The 20,121-nt window shown below is 42.8% G+C and overlaps 1 protein-coding gene across 5 annotated transcripts in view; it reads right to left on the bottom strand.

Moving 5' to 3' along the window:
- The window catches only part of LOC120313410 (BRCA1-associated RING domain protein 1-like), a 58,838-nt gene that overhangs the window by 23,941 nt on the left and 14,776 nt on the right, over positions 1 to 20,121 (bottom strand). For all 5 annotated transcript variants that reach the window (XM_039355321.1, XM_039355320.1, XM_039355319.1 and 2 more), the window contains 3 exons: positions 12,123 to 13,072; positions 4,868 to 4,948; positions 4,115 to 4,287 (listed from right to left, as the gene is read on the bottom strand). In XM_039355321.1, the coding sequence (XP_039211255.1) occupies positions 4,115 to 4,287; positions 4,868 to 4,948; positions 12,123 to 13,072 (1,204 nt within the window). The remainder of the gene's footprint in view (positions 1 to 4,114; positions 4,288 to 4,867; positions 4,949 to 12,122; positions 13,073 to 20,121) is intronic.

Here is a 20,121-nt window from a genome sequence, read left to right as displayed (position 1 = left end):
AAAGCGCGAGATGGAGAAGTCGCTAAATGTCAGCGAAGATGACAGTGAGAGGTCAGTGTGCTCCGACCGCTTCCTCAAGCAAGCCATCGGCATGCAGGTGGAGGCATTCAAAAATCTCCAAGAAGAAGAGGCCGATTCCTGCCAGGGTTCGATAGCCATGGGTCGGAATGTAGAACAAGAGGTCCAGGAGAGCGAATTCACAAACCCTGGCCCTTCTACAAGTGCCTCAGAAGCTGCTAGAGTGACAGCTGGGGCCACCACCCCATCCTGTGCCACCCCAGCTGGAGGAGATGGACGCTGAGACAGAAGGAGGTGGACTCACTCAACTGAGCGCAAGGTCCCAGCAGTTGGGCTTTATCCTAGCCCACATCCTGAGCTACATGCAGGAATACGGATGGGACATCCCCAGGGACCGTGGGCACATCAGAATTGTAACCCTGGACATGGAAGGTGGATGGTGTCCCTACATAACATTGACACTCCCGAGCTCCGGAATTTTAACCCATTCATGGCAGCCCTGAGATGGAGGTTCGAGGACCCGCTAGATGATCGAACAGCATCAACACCATAAAGCAGGGCAGGTGACAAGTAGCCGAGTACAATGAGGAGTTTAGAGACTTGGCGGACCGCCTCAACTGTCCTAAGGAAATCTTGATTGGCCTGTTCAAGAATGGTTTAAATGATGACCTCTACCAGGCTTGCATTGCCCGGGGGGATCCAGCACGCCTCAATGGCTGGTACATAATGGTGGAACAGCCGAAATTGACTAACACGCAGCCATTGGTGATTGGGCTGGACCTGGAGACGTTTCCCCTCAGAAGGGAAAAAAAGAGACAGCAAAGACCTTGGACGCGAACCCGCGTTCAACTGCCTGCTTCAGATGTGGCAAAGAAGGCCATCAAACAGCCTAGTTCCATTCAAAAGCACCAATCCTGAGGGCAGACCGCATTGTGGGGAGAAAACCTGGAAAGCCATCACTGCGAACCTGGGAGACCGCCATGAGAGGCACCGAAGTCATAGAGGTCCAGCCCTCCAAACCACAGAGAGGGGAAACTCCAATTCTGCTGAAGAAACCGCCAGAAACCTCTGACAGCAATTCGGATGATAAACCCCTGGTAAGTGGATCCATTGCACCCCTCACCAGACCCATAGAACTGTTCAACCCAGAGATGGAAGAGAATGTGGCCCTAAAAGCGTTAATAGATTCAGGTTGCACCCTCTGCCTAATTAACCCAACCCTAGTGGGGAATTTGGGGATTCTGTAGAGGAGCATACCTAAAGAATACCAAGATCGGGCTGAGGTTTTCAGTGAGAAAAGGTCCGATGAACTACCCCCTCACCGGCCCACTGACTGTGCCATCAAAATCCTGCCAGGAGCTAAACTACCCAACCTAAGCTCTACTCGATGACTCCTAGAGAGCTCGAGGAGCTGCAGAAGTTCATCGAGAAGAATTTAGCACGGTGGTTTATTCAGCTGGCATGTTATATTGAAAAAAGAAAGACAGGTCTCTATACCTGTGTGTGGATTATAGGTCTCTAAACGCTATTTGCGAGAATGTCTACCCCTTGCCATTAATGAAGGACATGCTGGTTCACCTTTCCAAGAGGAAAATATTCTCCAAACTGGATTTAAGAGAAGTTAAGATAAAGGAAGAGGATGAGTGGAAAACAGCATTTAATTGCCCCTTGGGGTGCTTCCAATTCCGAGTCCTGTTTTTCAAGTTACAAGAGGTGCCCGCAGTATTCATGCAGCTGATAAATGAGGTTCTCCAGGGGCACTTGTACAAGGGGGTTCTGGTGTATTTGGATGACATCTTTATATTCACCGAAACGAACAAGGAGCATATCAAATTAGTCAGAGCAGTTTTAAACAAGCTACGTGCAGCACAACTCTATGCCAAGCTATCAAAGTGCGAGTTCCACAAGGAAAAACCTGATTACTTGGGTTACTAGATTTCCCACCAGGGGATAGAAATAGACCCAGAGAAGATACAAGTGGTGTTGGGCACTGCCTTGCACGCAGAAGCAATTGCAAAGCTTCCTTGGGTTCATGAATTTCTACAGACAGTTTATTCCCTCTTTCGCCCAAATTGCCCTCCCCATCACAAACCTACTAAAAACAAAAAGGGTGGGAAAACTGAAACCTAGTCAGCCATTGAAATGGACTATGAAGTGCCAAGCAGCTTTTGAGACATTAAAAAGACTTTTTTCGGCTGAGCTGGTGTTAAAACACCCATACCCAGAGAAGCCATTTGTCATTCAGACAGACTCTAGCGATGTGGCAGTGGGGGCGATGCTGCTGCAAGAGAATCAGGAGAGGAAATTGCAATCTTGCGCATACACATCCAAAAAGCTTACTGAAATGGAACAGAGCTGGGCAGTGTGGGAAAAGGAGGCATATGCAGTACGATGGGCTCTGCTCAAATGGAGACATTTCCTGGAGTAAAATCCCCTTTCAGAACTCTGAAGCACTAAAAACCCCAAGGAAATTCTCCCAAAAACAAACTCGGTGGTCCCAGCATTTTCACTGATTTGATTTCTCAATTAAGTACATCCCGGGAGGGAAAGAACTTTTTAGCCAACACTTTGTCGAGGATGCCGCAATACAATAGCGTAAAATCCGACGTAATCAAACCCTTGATAACCCCAAAACAATTAGCAGGCCCTGTAATGAGAGCTCAGGCAAAGAAACCAAGGCCGGGGACCAGTGACATAGAGGCTCCAACCACCACAAAGGAAATCCCTAGGAAAAACCCACTTTTGACAGCGAATCAGAGATCGAGTTTAGACGAGCATTAGAAACCGACAAATGGTTCCTTAACCATAAGAACCTTTGCTCAATGAGAGACAAACTGCCCTGGGTAGGAGAAAAGTTATACGTGCCAAAAACCCAGAGAGTAAAGATCATGCAACTCTGCCATGACTGGAAAATGGCGGGGCATTTCGGGTTCGTGAAAACTCTCCATTTGACCAAAAGGCAATTCTGGTGATCTTCTATAAAAAAGGACATTGAAAGCTATGTGGCAAATTGCCCTGTCTGCACAGCAGTAAAACGGAGACAGGGGAAAACACCAGGATTATTACAAGTGGTGGACAGCCCTTCGGCACCCTGGAGAGAAATCTCTATGGATTTTATAGTAGAATTGCCAGGAAGCACAGGTAACATTGTCATTTGGGTTGTGATGGACCTATTCTTCAAACAGGTCCACTTCATACCCTGCCAAAAGTTTCCCACTGCTAAAGCATTAGCCAGATTATTTGTACTACATATATATCAGCTGCATGGGGCCCCACAGCGCATTATATCAGATAGGGGGTTCCAGTCCACCTCAGAGTTCTGGAAAGCTTTTTTGTACCTACTTGGTACCAGTCAAGGACTGTTATCTAGTCATCATCTGCAAACGATTGGTGGGACAGAACGTTCAAATTCAGTACTGGAACAATAGGAAAGTACGGAAAAGAGCCAATTTGAATGAAATATGTTATGAACAAGTGAAACTGCAAATGCCAAGAGCTAATATTTCATGTCACTTGACCAACTATGAAGCAAGACAGGCAAGAAATTCAAGGGAGCAAACACACAAAAAAGCTATAAAATATAAATTAATTTATGCAGAAGATTCACTGTAAAAAATAAGCTAGATCAAGCAGAGCAATTAATAGGTCCACAGATTCATATAATAGTTTCTGCTTGTAGTTTCACATGTTTGCTAGAGAAAGAAAAGTTTTTGAAAATAGGAATTTGCAGATTCCAAAGAAGACACATTTTTATTATCTTCAAACTGGACCTCTTGACTCAGCCCACAGTGATTTTACATTCTCCCATTTAATTAACTGTTAAAACTAATTTTTCCCAAAAAATATATTTTGACTGAAAGGATAGATTCAATTAAGGCAAGTCTGTTTAAATCTTATAGGATTAGATTGTAACTTTTCAGGTGGTAAAAACTATTGTGAAATTTAATACAGTATGAGTGCCCATTTCTTAAACTTAAACATGAAAAATGAAAATCTTGTATATTTTTATGTGAGGTTTTTTTGGGGGGATATTGGGTGCAAAAGTATCTCTATTCATTTGTTCAAAAACAGATGACAAGCTCATGTAGTTACTCACACCACATCTCGAGAAGCTCCATGCAAAAGCAGCAGCTCCACAATTTCTATATGTCCATTCCTGGCAGCATCGTGAAGTGGCATATCATTCTGATACCCAGTCACATTCAGCAGTGCCCCATGTCTTATCAGTAATTCAACTATCTGCTTATGTCCATGATTACAGGCTTCATGCTAAATGTTGAATTGGGAAAAAGAAAATATAGAAGTGACAGAATAAGAATTGGCTCAACTAAAAGCTGAACTTGATAAAGCAGGAAAATGATTCCTCTAAATTACAGATTTTTATTTATTATAATCAAGACCGACTCCCAGATAGCTTGCAGGTATTATTAATCATTCTAGGAATCTTTGCTATGAGCAAAAGAAAAAAGCTTATATTTGAACTTCATCTGGCAGAAAAAAATGAACACATTTTAACAAAATAACTATCCGTAATGTATTTTACCACTTTCCAGATTCTGCTTAAACTTTTAAAATCCATTTCACTTGCTTCTGAAAATGCAATAGAAATTCACCTGAAGAAAGAAACTAGCTTTATTCAGACAGAGCAATGTAGGAACAAATAACAGGAAAAGCAAGAGAAAGAGGATCTCAAAACTATTTGAATTTATTAAAACAAATGAAGTTTTTCCTTTTTCAGGGCAAACTGAGAGAAAAAAGTTCATCTAAATCATCCCCTGTATTATTTGGTCTTAACAAGAGTGAAATAAAGAACAAAGGATGAATGGAAGAAATGAATCATTTAAATTACCAGTGGTGTCCAACCGGCATAATCTTTAATGTTGGGATCAGCTCCTTTTTTCAACAAGCATTCAACAGCAGAAAGATTACCCTAGAAAAAGGAAATGAAAACATAAAGCATTAAAGTTGATTAAACTTTAATAATCAATTTAAGTTTATTGAAGATCTATAAACACAAAATAAAAAATAGGAAGATCAGTAACGGAAGAGGGAATCAAATTTCCAACAGAATAAAGTAAAACATGAAAGTTTTTTAGAAATACAAATTTCTAAATATCACTTTATATTAAATCATGATAAATATATATTTTAGTTAAAGTAATTGATATGCTGATTTCTGAGTTCTTTGGTTTATTTCTCTATATAAGTGTTCATTGTTTATTTCCCTATATAATTGTTACAACCCTTTCTTACTCTTTTAAAATTAAATTTTCCTCTCCGTTATGAAAAATGCCTGAAATATTCTATGAATTAAAAAATGATGCAAGTCTACGATAATCATGATAAAAATATGATTATCCAAATTAACTGTAATCATGATAACAGACCTTTGGAAGCACTAACACATACAACTGGTGTTGATTTTTAGTCACAGGTCTGCCTCCACTTGGAATTCAGAGTCTACCTTGTAACACATGTCAATTACCTATCCTCTCTCAAAACAAGTCTAGCAGTCATTAATGTAGACATATGCACTCTTGCTAAATATTCATTCATTCATTTATTATAGCCTGACCCCCTCATTAAGCTGAGAAACATTTTTAAATGAGTGAAATTGATATGCACTTCACAAAGTAAAATATCTGGGTATTATCGAATTTAATGTGAATGATGATTGTATGTTATTTCAAAATAGCCATGTGAAAGTATGGAATAAAACAAAGGACAGGTTAAGATGGGAAAGCTACGTTTATCTTGTTGGGAAGAATTCCTATGGTAAAAATGAATGTACAGGTAATCCTCAACTTATAACCACAATTAAGCCCAAAATTTTTGTTGGTAAGTGAGATATTTGTTAAATGAATTTTGCCCAATTTTACGACCTTTCTTGCTACAAATAAGTGAATCCCTGCAGTTGTTAAATTAGTAACATTTTTTAAAGTGAATCTGACTTTCCCATTGACTTTGCTTGTCAGAAGATTGCAAAAGATGATCACATGACCCCAGGACACTGCAGTCATAAATATGAGTCAGTTATCAAGTGTCTGAATTTTGATCATGTGACCATGGGGATGCTGCAACAGCTGTAAGTGTGAAAAATGGTCATAAGTCACTTTTTTCAGTGCTGTTGTAATGTTGAACAGTCACTAAATGAACTGCTGCAAGATACCCAGCCTTCTTTGTGTACATTATCAAGAAGCATGAAACTAAAAATCAAAGTGATCAATCGTTTTGCAAAAGCTCTTTATTGCTTTTTGTAACTTGTAAATTAAAAAGACTAGTTAAACACGTTAGCAGTAACTTTATCCATAGATCTCTTCCTTTACTGGTTTTCGAATATTTTAGAGCTAACTTTTGGTATGGTTGCCCCATGATCCCATTCAGTATATTCATATGAAAAATAAGGTTTTTATGTATTTATGTACATTGCACAATGTAGAGGAATTTTTGCAAAAAACTAGGAGTGCATGACATGTTTGCAAGAACAGAGATTTTGTCTGGCATGAAAGATACTTTCATTTTAGTTTTAATGAGGAATAAAAAAACATGGATTCCAGTTTATCACACAAATGGCTACATTTGTTTCAATTTATTAACATAGTTCAACAGTAAACTCATCAAACTTTGGAATCCTTTTTCAGAACCAATGTGCTTTTAGGATATTTACTATGAGTGTCAAAGTTGTAAAATAGGAAAGACCATCCTGTAATTCCCATTTAGATTGATCTGAAATACACCAATATATTTAATTTTAATTGCTTTTAACAGTCTTTCTTAAACAATCCAAAAGCAGAACTCATTTAATTTTCATGTAGCGTTACCTCCTCAGAGGCCGCCAAAACCCAGCCCCTCCCAGCCCCGTCCCCCTTTGTCAAGCCCTGCAGTAGTGTTCTCTAGGGGTTGATAAGAAGTCTCTTCCAGCCAGAGGTCATGCAGAATTGGGAGGTAGCAAGCTCTTGTCAAGGAGGGGCTTCCAGGAACGGAAATAACCAGCCACGATAGTCAATGCTATGATGATATCCAACAGCCCAAGGCCGTTATAGCAGCAGGAATAAAGAATTCCTCAGCGATCGTTCAGAGTCAAGTGGGATGGAGGAAAACCCCGGCTCCAGACGGTAGTAGAAACAACAACAGTCAGTGTGCTGTAGCAATAGCTCGCCCCCCCTCCCAGGGCAACTCCCCCCACAAAGTCTAAAATCTGTATCAGCAGCAATAGTCACAGTCCAAATAGCCTCCAGGCTTCGCAGCAACAGTAGTCACCACTAGTCTCTCCTCTCCTTCTGTTGTTTCTTCTCAGTCAGGTCTTGGAGTCAAGACCCACCCCCCCTTTATCTTTATTGTTAAAATCTGAGGCTAGGAGCTTCAGCCAACTCCTTTCTACACACTCCCCCTTGCCTCCATTTGAGATAACCTCCTTACGAAGGAAACAATAAAACTCCACTCTCTCTCTCTCTCCTCCGTTTGAGATATCCTCCTTACGAAGGAAAGCAATAAAATTCCATTCCCCCTCTCTCTGGCCTGTTTAAAATATCCTCCTTATGAAGAAAAGCAAATAAAACTTCCACTCCCTCTTTACCTTCACCTCACGAACTGCACAGCCACCCCGTCCCTTTTCTTTCCTTCCCTTTCCTATCTTTTTCTTCCGCCCACACCCAAAGCCAGCAGCAGCTGTCCCAATCTCTCCCTTCTCAACCAAGCTCCTGCAAACACTCTCAGACAGCCCCGCTACACACTCCCCCCACATAACAGTTTCTTTGGTTCCCCAAAGAATAGAGAGCTTTTCTGCTCAGCATTCATATTATCATCAGGGGTGGGCGTCACTCTTTCTCTACAATGTGTCCTAGGGCACAGTGTAGGCATATTTTAGCCTCTTCACTGGGCGTATCACCCGCCTCGGTCTCTGCACTTTTGGCTCAACAGTATCATGGGTGCCGTCCTCTGGTGACCTCCCCACCCCCGGAGGTACCCGAGCCTGGCAACTCCGCCTCTGACACTGGTGATTGCCAACCCCGTGAAGTAGCCGAATCCACCTCCAACAATTCCCCTGGCTCTACAATATCTAGGGGCAACAATCCATCCTGTTCTGGCCATTCCCCAGACTGATCCCTGGGCTCAACTCTCTGGGGGGTCCCCTCCTGTTCGCAAATTCTAGGCGCAGATTCCAAACCATCAGGCCCTGGCTGTTCTAACTCCACCTCGCCACCCACAGCCTGGGGTACGTTCCCCATATCCCCTGATAATCATAACCAATCTATGCCCCCCTCTTCTTCAGAATCTTCTGCTTCCTTCTCTAGAGACGAGGCGGGTTTCGCCCTGGTTCCCACTCTCCTTCCCACTACATAGGGCTCATCTACGGGAACTGGCTGGGTAGCTCGTACTGCCTCGTGCAAGGGCAATAGATGGTTCCGATGCCATGTTTTTGAAGGTCCTGTGCTTCCCTCCTGTCGTATTCGGTATACTGGCAACCCCGGTAGTTTTTCGCTAGCCACATACAACTGAGAGCCCCACTGATCGGCCAATTTTTCTTTCTAGCTAATTCCTGACCTTTCAAGACAGTTTCTTTCCCTAAAGATTTTTTTTCTTTTTCTTAAGTCTATGTCTACTTGTTTTTTTAGACTTTAGTTTGTACACTGCCTACGATTACTAGGGTGGGATATATGGGTTGACAGTAATCATCACCACTATCATCCCTCATAAAAGAGTTTATTGTACTTTAAAAGTAGTCTTTGGCATTTTTTTTTCTTTTCCATTTTCACAAGTAAAAGGTTATTTTAATAAAATTAAGAAATTAACTAGGAATCACACAGGTATAAGCTGACCATAAATAAAATCTTACTTACTTAACTTTATTGCGGTCATTAACCATTACAAGAGAAATGGTATTCAAATATTCAAAATATCCAAAACTACAAGCGCAAAATTTAAGAGAGAATTTTTATAAGATGTTTTATAGATGGCACCTTGACCCAAAGAAAATGTCCATTATGTACCCTAATCTACAGCCGAAATGCTGGAGATGCGGATATTTGGATGCTACCTATTACCATATTTGGTGGACGTGTAAGCATATAAAAGCTTTTTGGATTAAGATATGGTGGAATATTCAAAGAATTTTTAAAAGAAGGGTAAAATTTACTCCGCAATTATTTTTACTAGGTATTGTTATTGACTGTGATGCTAAGGAGGTTATATTGATGTTAAATTTGATTACAGCCGCTAGGTTGTTAATAGGACAATATTGGAAGAAGGAATCTTTGCCTACTTTACAAGAATGGTTTCATAAAGTTTCGTATTTGGCAGAAATGGCAAAGATTTCGGCTTTCTTAAAGGAGCAATCTCAAGAAAAATTTTTTGCGGTATGGGAAAAATGGATAAATTTTATACAACATAATTTGGATATGGAAAAATATTATTTAGCCTTTTTATAATTTGTAATGATTGTTTTTTCTTTCTTTCTTTCTTCTTTTTCTTTTTTATATATATACATTTTTAATGTATTATTATTCATATATTTTTTTTTTATATATATATATGCTTTATTTTTCGTCTACTTTCTTCTTTCTTCTTTCTCTCTCTCTCTTCTCTTTTTATTTTTTATTTTTTTTCTTTTTTAGTATATATTATTCATTTTAAAGTTTATGTTATGTATATTATTTCTATATATATTATTACTGTGATTTTTATTATTATTATTAATTATTTTATAAATTGCAAATGTTATTTTTAAAATATTTGTTAAATAATCCTATATTCAGTTCTGGGAAGTCGGGGGGGGGTGGGGTGGTTGGGGAGGGGGGGGTGGATTTTTATTTGTAAAACTTTTGAAAAATTTCAATAAAAAAAAAAAAAAAAAAAATATCCAAAACTAAATTGACAATATTAGCACATAAAGACAAACAATGTTGGCTAAAAGAGAATATTAAATTAAAATAGGCTAAAAAGCTTGCAAAGACATATACCGTATATGCAGGCATATAAGACGACTTCTGGAAGCGCTAAACTCGGCGCCAAAGACAGGGGTCATCTTATACGCCGAGTCGTCTTATATGCCGACTCGTCTTATATGCCGGAAATACTGGTGGTTTCCGGCGAATAAGACGACGTTCTAGGAATGCAGCTCGGCGATAAAGACGGAGGTCGTCTTATACGCCGTGTCGCCTAATATGCCGGCATATACGGTACAACAAAAAAATTAAAATTAGCAATCTGGATAATATAAAGTTGGAATAGTTATATAAAACGGTCTTCTTAAAATCTGGCTCTGCCAACTGGCTTGGAGCCTTTATGGGAGTGCTCTGTGCTGGAGGTAGTTGACAGGGTAAGAAAGAAAATTCCATTCCCATTATTGTGTCTTTTTAGCTTTTAGTCTATTTAATCCTTACTCATTTTAACTATTTTATATTTATCTTTTTACATTTTTAAGCAGCCCAGAGTTGCTACAACAATCAGATTGGTAACATATAAACTTAATAAATAAAATACAAATGCTATACAAATATGTATACTTATACCCATTTTCTCTTCCATTTTCAAAGGAAAATGCTATTTTTTAAAATTAAGGAATTAACAAGGGGTCTTCTTCTCTACTTCTTTTACTGCTTTGGGTGTTGAGGGAGATGCAAAGTTCTGGTTCTTGCCTCAACAATTGTTAATTGATGTTATTGCAGTGTGTTTAAACAAGGAGTCACACATAGTAAAAATCTGACAATAAATGAAATCAACTGTACAAAAAGAAATTGTACTAGCAGAAATTCTTGATCAGTCTACCAACAAGGACAGGCTAACAAGGGAATCCAGAAAAGATTAAAGAGGGAAGAATGAATTCCTATTACATTTAAACTCCCTTCAGATAAGATAGTTAGATTAAGGGCAGCTGTAATTTATTTCCTACAAATATCCACTGGGAACTAAAGAAACAAAAATCCTAAATTACACCTGCAGCAAATGTAAACTGATCAGATTCCAGGGATCTTCAAACTTGGCCCTTTTATGATTTGTGGACTTCAACTCCCAGAATTCCTCAGTCAGGCACACTGGCTGAGGAATTCTGGGAGTTGAAGTTCACAAGTCATAAAAGGCAAAGTCTGAAGACCCCTGTTCTAGCCACTCTGAGTCTCATCCATGAAAGTGAGGAATACCTCAGAAAGGTAGAAATCTGTTTTCAAACTAAATGCAGCAAGGAAAAAACAACTACAAGGAAAAATGAAGCCCTATAGGAAGACCAATGGCAACATATCATTCAGAGGATAAAAAACCCAAGAAGATTGTCCCTGCCATTGGATTGAACAATTGATTTCTTCCCTCTAGAAGAAAACACATATAGGCATCTGGAGTAGGGTCTTCATCAAGTGTTCCAGTGAAAGGAAGAAAAGTAGCTCAGACACAGAGGAGTCCACTATGTACCCTGAAGAACCACAGTCGTGTGGTGGTGATTGGTGATTATCTTTCAGGTCATGGTTGTCTTCCAGATCATGGTTGTCCCTAAAGTGCTTTTCCAAAAGGCAACTGGACTGAAGAAGCTTCTTGGATGAGAAGTGAAACATTTTCAAGGAAAAGCCAAGAAAATCCAGTTGCTTTTTGGAAAAGCGCCTTTGGGATATCCCAGAGTTGTGGAAGCTCCATAGCTAGAGTCTTCAAGAAAAGATTGGGCAGCTCTATGTCCAAAAAGGTATAAAAACTTCTGCCTTGGGCAGGGATAGAAGACCTCCAAGATCCCTTCCAGCTTTATGATTCTATAAAATAGCAAGATTTTGTTCATTTATAAAATCATTTTAAATGAAGACTAGCAATGAGGGAACTTAGAAATGAACAATACTATCTTTAAAGTTCCTCTTTATTCTCATCATCCTTGAGCTCTCCTGGCAACAGCCTTACATGCATTCCCAATATTGAAAAGTATTTATTTTCATGACTATAATATCCACAGAACAGCAAAAGAAACTATGTACATATACTATAACACAGTATCTCTGGAAAATAAAGGATGTAGACTCTGTTATATGAATTTAATGATTTAGAAATGTCTCTTGCGCTTGTGTAATGGAGAAATAGAAAAATTGTTATTTTACTGAAAAAAAAATATTCCAGAAAAGAGATTAGCTTACCTCAATAGAAGCAGTATGGAGTAGAGACTCCCCTTTATGGTTTCTCTTGGCTGATAAGTTTTTGGGAAATTTCTTGAGGAAAACCTGCCTTTCAGCACAATTTCTGGACACTTTTGGAAGTTCTGGGTCACTGGCCCAAGCAAAGTCTTCCAGGTTCCTTAGGAGTGATGTGATTCCAGGCGATGGCAGAGATGGGGAAGAAACTGCATAATCCCTAAAGGGAAAGGCTGCCACAGAATTCCCGGAAAACTGCTCTGAGGCCTTTTTCAGTAATCGTGACCTTTGGTGGATAGTCTCCTCTTTTGTTTTATGACACTTAGGCAAAGAAATGGGAGAGCCAGCAAACTGCCTGTCACACTTTAACGGAGTTGTTTCCTTTGCCAAGGAAAGCCACTCTTCAGAAGTCAGATCTCCCCCAACGTTAGGCACGAGAGAAAAATTGCAATTTTTACTCTTTTCTTTAGGTTTCACAGGTTTACCATTGCTTGTTGAGAGTTTACCTGCATTCTCTGCAAGCTCTTTCCTGTTTTTCAGCCTCAGTTTTGAGGTATTTTTTGAGCCATAACTGGGGATTGGATCTTTGCTTTCACTTAGGCCTACTTTATAGCTTTCACTGGAGTTTTCCTGTTGGCCCCTGAAGGTGTCCCCCTGTTGGCTGAAGTTTGTTAAAGTCTTTTTTCTTAGTTCTTTCTTATATTCTTGCTCAGGTGTCTTTTCCTGTCTGAAAGTCTTCTCATGAGGAGGTGAAGAAATAAAGTCATAGATGGAGGTTAAGTTACAAGACCGGCTGTCTGTAACTGATTGCTTCAGCAGCTCTGATTTCTTTGGGCTTGTCTTCAGGGTGAATTTCATCCTCCTACTGCGAGGACTGAAACTCATTTTGATTTGTTTCTTTTTAGCTGCTGCTTCTCCAACTTTCTGTCCCAAAGTAAACACATTATCTTCAGGATCTGACAAGGAAACAGGAGAAAAAACATTCAATTTTATGTACGCTATACGAATATTAATTCTTATTAGTGGGATTATTTGTATCTGCACTGTTTCAGTGCAGTGTCAGGGCCCTACCGGAACATTGCCATTCAAAAGGGAGGGGGAACATGCGCTATTATGGATTGAGGATGTTCCTGCATCGTTTCTATTTTCACTTTGATGTATCTGCATGGGAATTAGGGAGGGGGGGAAACCCTGCCAGCTAGCAAGGACAAGGTGCCAGAGAACAGATGGTTACCATCTTTTCAACTCAAAGTTTTCACAACATCTTCATGCCAGCTGATTGGCTCCTGATGGACTGGGGGGCATTGGGGTGGGGGTGGATGGAACTTTTAGCTTAAGGCTTTTGCACAGGAACTTCAGATTCCGCCTTACTTCTCTGCAATCACTTTCTCTCAGTAAAAGATCCTTTTGAAATGATGTGTTTCAAGAGTTGTACTTTCCTGAATGAGTAGCTGAGGCAGGACATTACATTAGGTAAAATCTGCAAAGTGGTCAACCTGGAGAGGCGTCCGCCCTACCATGGGGCCATGCAAGAGATCTCTAACCAAGGCAGCAATCAGGAGGAAATTGAGTGTTGTGGGGAAGATAATGCTGAAGCTCACCCCAGCACAACCTCCGCCAAAGGGACAGAGGGAGCTGCCAGCCTCGAGGACTCCTCAAAACCAAGGAGGTCCATTGGTGTGGGGAAGAAGGAAGACTGGGAGAGGAGGACGAAAGGAATCATCCTCACCTGAGGCAGCCACCAGCCCAAATGGAAAGGAGTTAGAGGTGCTTGATGACGATGATGAGGAACCTGACCACGCTGATGCCCTCACTTGATTAAGTGATGTGCTTCATGAGGGAAACGTTCCAAGACGTAAAAGCACGAGGCTCTAACCAGAGCAATGAGGGACGACGACCAATGAGACCAGACTGTGAATGGGGAAGAACTCTCTCCCCGGAGCACTGCGACGGGCATAGATAGAACCTCAGATGGAGCGGCAGCCACCAGTGCTGGGACTCCAATGCCGTGGGACTCTGTAAGAGCAAACACTCCAAGAGCTGGAGATGGGGTGAACATAAAAGCACACCCCCTTGGAGTGAAATTCGACAGACCTCCAGCAACTCAGATTTTTCCTGGCCCATGTTCTCACTTACATGCAAGAGTATGGCTGCAAGATCCCCACTGAGGCGGGCAGTCAGGATGGTCAGCCTGGCATTGGAGGGCACTGCCACCAGATGGTGACCCTCCACAATGCAAATGCCCTAGAGCTGCGAAACTTCAACCGCTTCATGACAGCCCTAAGACCATGCTTCAAAGTTCCCTTGGCCAACAGTAAAGCTCAAAATCGCATTAAGACGATGAGGCAAGTACGTTGCCCAGTAGCTGAGTACACTGAGGAATTTCGGGGGTTGTCAACTCAACTGGCCAGAGGAAATCCTTGTGAGCTGTTTCAAGGATGGCCTAAACAATGACCTATACAATCCCTGTATTGCGAGGGGGGCCCCCACATGCCTCCATGACTGGTGTGTGCTAATTGAGGAAGCCAAAATTGACCAAGCCCGTAATAACTAAAGCTCCAGCAAAGTTTGGAAAAGGTCACCCCAAGAGGAAGAGGGAAACAACCAGACCTCAACCCCAGCCGGTACATTCCACTGCTTGCTTCAAGTGTGGGAAGGAAGGCCACTGAGTGGCTGAATGCAGGGCAAAGACCCCAGCCAAGAAGGGAGAGCATGCACCAAGCAGGAAAACCACCAAATCACAGCCTCGCATGAAGAAGACTGCCCTGAAGAGCATCAGGGTCATGGAGTTCAACCCCTCACCTAAATGGAGGGAGGGAACTCCAACCCCACTGGAGCAAGAGCAAGGGTTCTCAGACTACAAAGACGACCCCTTGGTAAGTGGGCCAATCATACCAGTGACCATGCCTATAGAACTACACCTCATTGATACTGAGCAGGATGCTTCTCTAAAAGCCCTGCTAAACTCGAGATATACCAGATGCCTGGTTAGCCCAGCCTTAGTGGAGAAGTTAGGAATCTGCTTGAGAAGGTTAAAAAAAAAAAACTATCGCCTTCTGCCAATTAGATGGGCCAATTGCAGGAGCATCCTGGCCATTTTTGCCACTGTGCCCCTGGGAATGAAAATGGGAGCCCACTCAGAGACTTTATGTTTCATAATAGCACTGGGAATGGAGAGGCCAGTTGTCTGGGGTTAGCGTGGCTGAAGAAATGGAACCCATGGGTGGACTAGAGGAGGGGACTCCTAAAATTCTCAGGAAGGAGTAGACCCCCACAGTGCGATGAGCACTGTGCCACTCACCTGAGGAGCCCCCACCAAGAAGCAGTGGCAGCTGCGAGGGGAGAACAAATACCAGACATACTAAAAGAGTTTCAGGACCTCAGAGATGTATTTAGTGAGTGTGGATCGGATGAACTTCCTCACCGACCATGCTATCAAAATCGTCCCAGGGGCCAAGTTGCTGAAACCCAAACTTTACTTGATGACCCCTAGGACCTAGATGAACTGATTGTGCTTTCATCAAAAAACCTGATTGATGCTTTCATCAAAAAAAGTGATTGATGCTTTCATCAATACAAATCTAGCCCACAGTTCATCCAACCAGCCCAACCTATGGTGGCAGCTCCTGTCCTATTCTGAGAAAAGAAGGGTGGCTCTCTTCGTCTGTGTGAATTATAGAGGATTGAATGCAGTGTGCGTGGTGTCAGAATCCAATCATATTTCATTTTTAATTATCAAATATAGAAACTCCCAATTCTGCCTTCTTTGGATTCTGCCATAAGAGGGAGAGAAGGGGGAGAACAAAGGGGCTTTATGGCCCTCACTTCCTTCAGTAGACTTCAAAGAGCTGAATGCTGAATGTGTGTTTATTGTAACCTATTGTAACCTCAAAGCGTTAACACCAGAGAACATTAGCATTAACAAAGAAGAGTATTTGCCTTTCATGTAGTTATCTGAAGTCTCCATCCAGACGGAAGAAAGAAGAAACGGGGTGGAATTGTGATACTTGAAACTATCACTGGGAAGGGGGGTTGATTGGGTGGGACTACTGGGGAACCCCTTAAAACCTTGAATGGGAGAGCTTGGACCCCAAGTCCTGTCTAGCATGCCTGCAACCATTTTCTCTTAATAAAGGATTCCTGTTGGAAGAACTATTCCAAGAGTTCTGTCTTCTTAAGATGCAAAGTGGGGTGGGTCCTTACATTAGACAGGACTTGCAAAATTAATCCACCTGGAAGGTAGACCCTTGCCGGGGGATTTTGCAAAAATTTACCATGTCAGACAACGAAGCAAGAGAGGGAGAAAACTCCCTGGAAAGAGAGCCGCTGACCCAGTTGGAACCTTGCCAGATGTTGGGATCCGAGAGGCCAGATTTCTCAGAAGAAGAAGTGGTGGAGACACAGGACCACAAGCCTCGCTGGTCGATGGGCGTTGGAAAGAAAAGCGAGTGGGGAAAGGAATCAAGAAAAGTGACCCTGAGACGGGGGACCAAGCAACCAGAATGGAAGCAGGAGATGGAGAAATCCCTGCACGCAAGTGAAGAGGGAGGAAGCTGTATGCCGTACTCAGACTGGATCCTAGAGAGAGCTATTGACCTGATGAAGAGAACTCTCAGCTCCCTAGGAGAGGAGATTCCTGAGCCCTACGCCCGCCCCAGTTCCTGGAGCCACAAAGGGAGAGACACCGAGGGGGACGTGGAACCTGCAACCCCAGGGACATTTACTGATCCAGGAGCTCCCACCCCCTACCGGACCACAGATGGAAATCTGGACGGAAGACACTACCACCCACAATGGAGGCACCGATCCATTCCAAGACGTCCACCGTTGGAGGTGAAATTCAAAGGGGAGCCAACACGCTTGGGGTTTTTCCTAACCCAAGTCCTCAGCTACATGGAGGAATATGGGCAGGACATCCCCAGCGACAAAGCCCGCATCCGGATCGTGCAATCTGCCCTGGATGGACCAGCTGCAGATTGGGTGGTGAACCTGCATGACTCCAATGCCCCAGAACTCAGTAACTTCAACCGTTTCATGTCCTCGTTGAGAAGACGATTTGAAGACCCCCTGGCTGATCGCAAAGCCCGTGAAAGAATAACAACGATGAGGCAGGGCAAACGCCCAGTGGCTGAGTATACACAAGAATTCCGAGCCATTGCCAGCAAACTGAATTGGCCAGAAGACATCCTCCTTGGCCGTTTCAAAGACGGACTAAACTATGATCTATATGATGCTTGCCTGCCCCGAGGAGACCCACATCGACTTGAGGAATGGTACGTCTTGGCAGAGGAAGCAGAGATCGACATATTGAAGAGGCATCGCCGAGGAAAACAATGGAGCCGCCCCCCGCCTGAGCTGACACACCAACCGGTGAAATCATCGGATACAGCCAAGAAGCAGATGGGGTGTTTCAAGTGTGGAAGAGAAGGGCATCGAGCTGTAGAATGCCGCTCAAAGGCCCCCCAGCACAACCCAGACAGATCCCCAATCAACAAACCCAGAGGGTATTCAGCTAAGCCAAAAGAAACAGCCATGAAAATGATGGAAATTGCAGAAAACCCCACCTCTGCTCACCAAGGGGAAAGAACTCCAGCCTACACCACAGGGACGGTGGATGCCTCAGATGACAGCTCGGAAGGCGAACCCCTGGTAAGTGGACGCATCACACCCATCTTCAAAACAGTGACTATATTAATCCCCCCCATGCCCGAAGCTGTGAAGGTGAAAGCCTTAATAGACTCTGGCTGCACCCGCTGCCTCATTAGCCCAACACTAGTGGGGAATCTGGGCATCCCATCCAGGAGACTGGAACAACCAATCTCATTTGGCCAGCTAGATGGATCCATAGCAGGGGGGGTGCCAGCTACCCTAGCCACTCTGCCAATACACCTCTCCCTGGGCAACCATGAAGAGGACTTAACGTTTGTGGTGACCCCAGGTATGGAATGCCCAATGATTCTAGGGATGGAATGGTTGAAAAAATGGAACCCCTGGGTAAATTGGAGGACGACAGAAATCAAATTCCCGAAGGGGGACCCTATGGACTTAAAACCCCAAGGGAGGCTACCAGAATCAAGAATAGAAAAAGCATCCATAGGAGAGGAAAAAAGATTAACAGAAATACCAGAGGAATATAGGGACCTTGCTGAAGTCTTCAGTGAGGAGAGGGCGAATGAGCTTCCCCCCCACCGACCCACAGACTGTACCATTGAATTCAAGCCTGGGGCAAAACTCCCGAAACCCAGATTATACTCCATGAGCCCAAAGGAGAAGGAGGAAATGGAAAGATTTATAAAAAAAAACCTGGAGAGAGGTTTCATTGAACCAGCTAAGCCTAAAGTGGCTGCCCCGGTCCTTTTTAGAGAGAAGAAGGATGGCTCTTTACGTTTATGCGTGGATTATAGGGCCCTGAACACAATCAGTGAAAGCAACCTATACCCGCTGCCCCTCATGAAAGACATGCTGTCACACCTATCGAAAGGGAAAATTTTTTCTAAACTAGACTTAAGGGAAGCTTACTATCGCGTGAGAATCAAGGAAGGGGACGAATGGAAGACTGCATTTAACTGCCCCATGGGGTGCTATCAATTCAAAGTCTTGCCATTTGGATTACAAGGGGGCCCTGCAGTCTTTATGCAATTAATCAATGACGTTCTAAGGGAGCACCTGTTTAAGGGGGTCCTTGTTTACTTGGACGACATTCTTATCTTTACCGAAACAAAAGAAGAACACGTCAAACTTGTCAGAGCGGTTTTAAAGAAGCTGCGAGCCGCTCACCTATATGCCAAACTCTCAAAATGCGAATTCCACCAGGAAAGGATAGACTACCTAGGCTATCGCATATCCCCACAGGGCATTGAAATGGACCCAGAGAAGGTCAGAGCAGTATTAGAATGGGCACCACCCCGCACAAGAAAGCAACTACAAAGTTTCCTGGGCTTTGCAAATTTTTACCGCCAATTCATCCCCTCATTTGCACAGATAGCCTTGCCCCTCACCAACTTACTAAAAACGAAGGGAACATCCTCAGTAAAACCTAGCCAGCCACTAACATGGACAATGGAGTGCCAAGCAGCGTTTGAGAGACTAAAGAGACTTTTTTCTGCCGAACCAGTACTAAGGCACCCAGACATGGACAAGCCCTTCATAATACAGGCAGATGCAAGTGATGTGGCAGTGGGGGCTGTGCTATTACAAGAAAATGATGATGCAGTATTGCAACCCTGTGCATATACATCCAAGAAACTCACGGAAACAGAACAGCGCTGGCCCGTATGGGAGAAGGAGGCTTATGGGATACGTTGGGCATTACTCACATGGCGACAGTTCCTGGAAGGCAACAAAATCCCCTTCCAGGTGTGGACTGATCACAAAAATTTGGAAGCCCTGAAAACTTCCAGGAAACTCAATCCCAAACAAGCCCGCTGGTCCCAGCATTTTCACCAATTCCAATTTAAGCTCAAACATTTACCAGGAAGAAAGAACAGATCTATCTCGCATGCCCCAATATAACAGCGCACGAACCACAGACTCTAGACCAATAATGGCAGAGTCACAACTGGCAGCACCAGTAACCACAAGAACCCAAGCCAAAATTAAAACCACAACTGGACAGCCAAACTGGGATTGAATTCAGAAAAAGTTTGGAAACAGATGATTGGTTCCAGAAAAACAAACATGTGTGCACAATGAGAGACGGATTGCCTTGGGTAGGGGAAAAGTTATATATACCAACAACTCAAAGACTAACTTTCATGCAACTTTGCCATGACACAAAATCAGCAGGGCATTTTGGATTTGTAAAAACTTTACACTTAATTAAACGGCAATTTTGGTGGCCATCAATAAAAAAGGACATAGAAAGTTATGTTGCCAGCTGCCCAACCTGTGCATCAGCAAAGAGGTTGCAAGGGAAATCGCCAGGGCTGTTACAACCAGTGGCAAGTCCCTCAGCCCCCTGGAGGGAAATAGCCATGGATTTTATAGTGGAATTGCCTGAAAGCAA

Source organism: Crotalus tigris, unplaced genomic scaffold (assembly GCF_016545835.1).
Source record: "Crotalus tigris isolate CLP2741 ecotype Arizona unplaced genomic scaffold, ASM1654583v1 scf7180000018674.437415, whole genome shotgun sequence".
NCBI classification, from domain to species: domain Eukaryota; kingdom Metazoa; phylum Chordata; class Lepidosauria; order Squamata; family Viperidae; genus Crotalus; species Crotalus tigris.
The sequence above is the reverse complement of the archived record's forward strand: the minus strand, read 5'-3'. Positions and strand labels throughout refer to the sequence as shown.